Raw genomic sequence first — 6198 nt, 5'->3', positions numbered from 1 at the left:
CCTTGGGGAGGAAAAGAGAAAGGCGTTAAGAGACCACGGTGGGTGGGCGCTCGAAGGCTCTCGGCTGGGTGTGCAGCTCCAGGTTGGGCATCCTCTCTGCTCTGTTTCCATAGTCTTGGGAAAGCCACCCCAGAGATGGAGCAGGTTGCGCGGGAGAAATGTAAGGCATACTTTGCTGGGAAGGAAGGAATCCATGCTTCATGCTCAGATGCGAGTTTCAGAGGAGGACAGGCTTTATTTTCCCTTGGCCTGCTCTGCCTCGCGGGAGAGGTGGGGGAGAAATGAAACGAAGAAAGAAGGGGCAGAGGGGTCATGACAGCAACAACATAACCAGTGAGGATGGAACAACAAATAAATAACAAAGGAAAGAGGAGCTGGGCCAACGGCACTGAACGTCAAGTATGACATGACTGTCTGTGTCCCTCGCCCACCCTAGATGGACTTCCGCCGTCTCATCAGCCTGTGGTTGTCGGTAAAGCTGTGTAACCCGGGGGAAATGGAGCTAATGGGCGATGGGAAGAGGCTGTTTTTCAGTGTGCTTGGAGAGATCTCCTCCATCTTGTAAGAGATGGAGTGAAAGTACTGGGGGGCGAGTTTGGTGCTGAAGGAGTTCTGGTGGGCCGCCGGGCGGTACTCATGCGAGCGGTAGCACATGCAGGAGCACACCGACTGCAGGTCCGCGACGTCCGCCTTGTACCGCGGCCGGCCCTGCTGGGCCTCCTCCTGGATGTGGATGACCATGCTGTGGCGGTTTCCTGCCAGCGAAGCCCGCTCCTCAGCGTCCCGCCGCTCATCCTCGCTGTTCATGGTCAAGAACCTGAGGACGACCAGGTTGAGGAAGGCCCCGATGACCGTCAGCCCCACCAGGATATACATAAAGCTAAAGGCCACGTAGAGCGGCTTCTTTTGAAGGGCACCCTTGGTCTGCAGGGCCACGTAGTCCCCGAACCCAATGGTAGTCAACGTGATGAAGCAGTAGTAGTAGGCGTGGAAGAAGCTCCACTCCTCGCACTGGGAGAAGGCGGCCGCTCCGATGCACAGCGTCCCCATGCAGGAGAAGAAGCCCACGGTCACCATGTTCTCCATGGACACCTCGGTGTTGCGCATGCCACAGCACTTCTTGATGCGCTTAAGCAGGTAGCGCACAAAGGTGTTCATCCGCTCGCCCAGGCTCTGGAACATGACGAGAGTCAGGGGGATGCCCAGCACGGCGTAGAACATGCAAAAGGCCTTGCCTGCGTCGGTGCCTGGGGCAGCATGCCCATAGCCTGGACGGAGAGAGGAGAACAGAGAGAAGCAATGAGGAAGAGTCATTTCAGTTGGGATGAGGGTTTGGGGGAATTTCATTCAGCATGGGGTTTGGGGCATCCATCATGAACAATGGAGGTGAGAAAGTTGTGGAAGGAGCAACTTCAAAGAGCTGAAAGAAAACATTGTTAGTCCCGAGGAAATTTCCTTTAAGAATGAAGGCAAAAGAAAGACGTTTCAGATTAAAGGAAACTAAGAGAATGTGTTGCCATCAGACCTGTATGACAAAAAATATTAAAGGAAGTTCTCCTGGCTGAAGGGAAATGGCACCGTATGGAAACGTATGTCTTCAGCAAAGAAAGGAGGACGTTGGAGGTAAACAAGTGGGTAAGTATGACAGACGCAGGGGTGGGAATCTTACTGCAACCTCATTTGGCTCACCTGTGTAGTGGATGCAAATGCCAGATGGTGGTGGAGAATAACAGCAGATTTTTGGGAATTTAATAGTCTGGTAAAACTAACAGTTCCAAGTGGGATATACTTACTGGAGAAAATACACAGTGTTGGCTGGCTCTGTGCCAGGGTCTCCCACCACCCTCCTTCCTATCAGTCCACATGGCCTGTACAGCAGTACACCTATAATGTCGTATCTCAGGGTTATGTCAATTCTCCTGCTGTTGGTCCTGTCAGAGTCTGTACATCCCACAGCACATCTCACTGGTGCATTACGTTGATGACCTTGTGCTTCCTTCGTAAGACATATGCATGAGAGTGTGGGACATGATCACCATCCAAGCCCAGGTGCCTTCCACATCAATGGAGCACTGTGGGTCATAGGGCTTCTCCTTCTAAACTGAGAAACAAGTTGCTGAAGTGTCCAATGCCTACTGTGCAAAAGAAAGCTGTGCAGGATATCTTTGCTTTACTCACCTAGATCCATTCTCCATCATCTCACCCCGGGGAGCTAGCTCTGTGAGCTACATCAGAGTGTTCCTGTGCCCTCTGGTTTCCAGTTGAGTTCATCCGATGGATAGGCCCAGTAGGAGGTCAGAGGAAGGGAGAAAACTGAGGTCCCTGGCAATTAGCAGCATCTCTCTACTGAAAGCCCATTAGCTAGCTGTTCCCATTAGCTAGCTCCCAACAAATAGCTACTCTCTACAAGTTCCAGTAACTGCCCCAAAAGTGGTCACAGCTCTCCACTTGGTCCTGAGGTGACCACACCTTGCTTTGTTGCTTTCTCTAAACTCTGTGCACACTTTCTGAAAGAGTTTATAAATGGCTCATTGATTAATTACTCAATCTGAGTGTGCTATTTCCTGCAAAGACCCTAACTGACACCCACATGAACAGGAAGCCCCTGACTCATGATGGGATTCCATTCCAACAACTCTGTCATCAATCAGTTCTGATGTAAGGTGAACCCCTCAGTTTTTTAAAAAGTTTTCCTTTATGATTGCCTTTTATTATCAGTATTTTTATCAATCCGCTCTGTCTTTTTGGGATGGCATGAGAATGATAACATCAGCAAATTACATGATGAAACACTGTAGGTGGTGCATATTACTAACAATAGATGGAAAAAAAAAAAAAAAAAAAACAGACAGACAGACAGACAGCCGGACAGTCGTCGGTGTGGTTCATCACAACTCTAATATGTCCTAAGTTGGGGAGTACTGTATTCTGGTGCAAAAAAATAAAAAAGTTAAGCAGTTAACTGCTGGCTGAAAGCATCATGGTTTGAACGCACTCTGAGGCGCCTGCAAAGGCAGCCCCGGCCATCTGCTTGTGAAAGGTCACAGCCTTTGAAACCCTATGGGGCAGTGCTGCTCTGCACACAGGGGGTGGCCATGAGTCCGAATCAACTTGATGACAACTAGCAACAATCTCAATTAGATCTGTTCCCCACACCTGCTTCTGGTACAACCCTGCAGACACTGTGTGCAACACAGGTCTTCAAAAGAATACTCACACATACATGTATGGAACACATACATGCATGGAACATATCTGGGTATGGAACACACCTATGGGTACCTGACAAAAACACACATGTGTATTTAAAACTTCATGAACAAGATGTATGTGCTATGTCGAATAGGGGCACATATACAGAAACATACATGCACAAGATACGTACTAAATATACAGACATACATAGACAGGTATATACACAAATGCACATATATGTGTACAAGCACCATTCAACTGTCAATGTTGTGGTACGGTGGGTTTTGCATGTTGCTGTGATTCTGGAAGCTGTGCCACCAGTATTCCAAGTACCAGAGGTCACCCATGATGGAGAGGTTTCAGCGGAGCTTCCAGACTAAGACAGACTGGGAAGACAGACCTGAAGATCTACTTCTACAAAAAAAATGAGCCAGTGGAAACGTTCTGAGCAGCAGAAGAACACTGTTCTGGAAGATGAGCCCCTCGGGTTGGAAGGTATTTGAAACACAAATGGGGAAGAGCTGCCTCCTCAAAGGAGCGTCGGTCTTCATGCTGTGGCTGGGGTGAAGCTTTCAGGACCTTCACTGGTTCGTGTGGCATGATGCAGAATGAGAAGAAACAGCTGCCAACATCCCTTTATACCAGGAACATGGAATGTACAAAGTAAGGATCTAGGAAAATTAGAAGTTGTGAAAAATGGACTGTATCCCAGAGATGGACTGGTATTGGCCATTTTTAATTGGACAATCACATGGTCTACTATGCCAGGAATTACAAATTGAAGAGGAATGATGTTACATTCATAAAAAAAAAAAAAAAAAAACATTTCAAAACCTAGGCTGAAGTGCAGTGTTGTCAAGTGATAGGATAATATTCATGGGCCTACAAGGAAAACCAGTTAATACGATTATTATTCAAATTAACCCACCAACCATTAATGCCAGAGATGAAGAAACTGAAGATTTTTAGCAATTTCTGCAGTCTGAAATTGATCAAAGATGTAATCAAGATGCATTGATAACTACTGGTGATTGGAATGTGAAAGCTAAAAACAAAGAAGGATCTGAAGTTGGGAAATATGGCCTTGGTGACAGAGACGACACCAGAGATCACATGATGTAATTTTGCAAGCCAATGACCTCTTCATTGGAAGTACTTTTTTTTCAACAACATGAATGGCAACTATACACATGGACCTCACTGGATAGAATACACAGGAATCAAATCTATGACATCTGTGGAAGGAGATGATGGAGAAGCTCAATATCATCAGTTACAACAAGGCAAGGGGCTGACTGCAGAAAAGATCAGCAACTGCTCACAGGAAAGTTTCAGCTGAAGTGAAGACAAGTCCTTGAGAACCAAAGTGCAGCCTTGAGTACATCCCACCTAAATGTAGAGACCATCTCAAGAATAGCTTCAGTCTAATGACCAAAGACCAGATGAGTTGTGGGATGACATTAAGGACATGATACATGAAGAAAACAAAAGGTCATTAAAAGGCAAGAAAGAAAGAAAAGACCAAACTGGATGTCAGAAGGGACTCTGAAACTAGCTCTGGAACAAAGAGTAGCTAAAGCAAATGGAAGAAATGATGATGTGAACAGATTTCAAAGGGCAGCTCAAGAAGACAAAGTAAAATGTTATAATGAAATATGCAAAGACAGGAAGTTAGAAAACCAAAAGGGAAAAACATATTAGGCATTTCTCAAGCTGAAAGAACTGGTGAAAAAAAAAAATTAAATCCTAGAGTTGTAATATTGAAGGAGTCTATGGACAAAATATTAAACAACTCAGAAAGCATCGAAGGAAGACTGAAGGAATACACAGTCATTGTGCCAAAACCAATTGGTTGATATGCACCCATTTCAGGAGGTAGCATGTGATCAAGAACCAATGATATTGAGGGAAGCAGTCCAAGATGCACTGACAGCATTGGCAAAAAAGAGGACTGCAGAAATTGATAGACTAACACTGAGATGTTTCAACAGATGGATGCAACCCTGGAAGTGCTCACTTGTCTATGCCAAGAAATTTGGAAAACAGCTCCTGGCCAGCTGACTGAGAGAGATCCATATTTGTGCCCATTCCAAAGACAGGTGATCCAAATGAACACAGAAATTATGGAATGATATCATTAATATCAAGTGCTAGTAAAATTTTGCTGAAGATAATTCAAAAATGGTGGCAGCACTATATATCAACAGGAAACTACCAGAAGTTCAAGCTGGATTCAGAGGAGGATGTCATTGCTGATGTGAGATGGTTCTTGGCTGAAGATAGAGAATACTAGAAAAATGTTTACCTGTTCACTATGCAAAGGCATTTGACTGGTGGATCATAAATTATGGATAACATTGTGGAGAATGGGAATTCCAGAGCACTTAATTGTGCTCATGAGGAACCTGTACCTAGACCAAGAGGCAGTAGGTTGAACAGAACAAAAGGATATCGCATGGTTTAAAATCAGGAAAAGTGTGCATCAGGGTTGTATCCTTTCACCATACTTAATCTGTATGCTGAGCAAATAATCAGAGGAGCTGGACTATTTGAAGAAGAACGCGGCAGGCCATCGGGATTGGAGGAAGACTCATTAACAACCTGCACTATGTAGATGACACACCCTTGCTTGCTGAAAGTGAAAGTGACTTGAAGCACTTACTGGTGAACAGCAAAGACTACAGCCTTCAGTATGGATTACACTTCAGCATAAAGAAAACCAAGCTTCTCACAACTGGAGCAATAAGGAACATCATGAGAAATGGAGGAGAAATTGAAGCTGTCAAAGATTTCATTTTACTTGGATCCACAATCAAGCCCCATGGAAGCAACAGTCAAGAAATCAAACAATGTATTCCATTGGGCAAATCTGTTGCGAAAGACCTTTTTAAAGTGTTAAGAAGCAGAAATACCATTTGACCCAGCCATCCCATTACTAGGTATATACCCTAGAGAAGTGAGAGCCACGACAAGAACAGATATATGCACGCTGATGTTCATCGC

The 6198-nt window shown here is 45.2% G+C and overlaps 1 protein-coding gene across 1 annotated transcript in view; it reads right to left on the bottom strand.

Annotated features, from left to right (window-relative positions):
* Nucleotides 1-432: 432 nt before the first annotated feature.
* Nucleotides 433-6198, bottom strand: part of KCNK9 (potassium two pore domain channel subfamily K member 9) — a 98928-nt gene continuing 93162 nt past the window's right edge. Inside the window, exon 2 of the mRNA XM_007940535.2 lies at nt 433-1268. Coding sequence (XP_007938726.1) covers nt 433-1268 — 836 coding nt within the window. The remainder of the gene's footprint in view (nt 1269-6198) is intronic.

The sequence above is a fragment of the Orycteropus afer genome, unplaced genomic scaffold (assembly GCF_000298275.1).
Source record: "Orycteropus afer afer isolate SDZICR_OR568_19922 unplaced genomic scaffold, OryAfe1.0 scaffold00069, whole genome shotgun sequence".
NCBI lineage: Eukaryota > Metazoa > Chordata > Mammalia > Tubulidentata > Orycteropodidae > Orycteropus > Orycteropus afer.
This window is presented reverse-complemented; position numbering and strand designations above follow the sequence as displayed.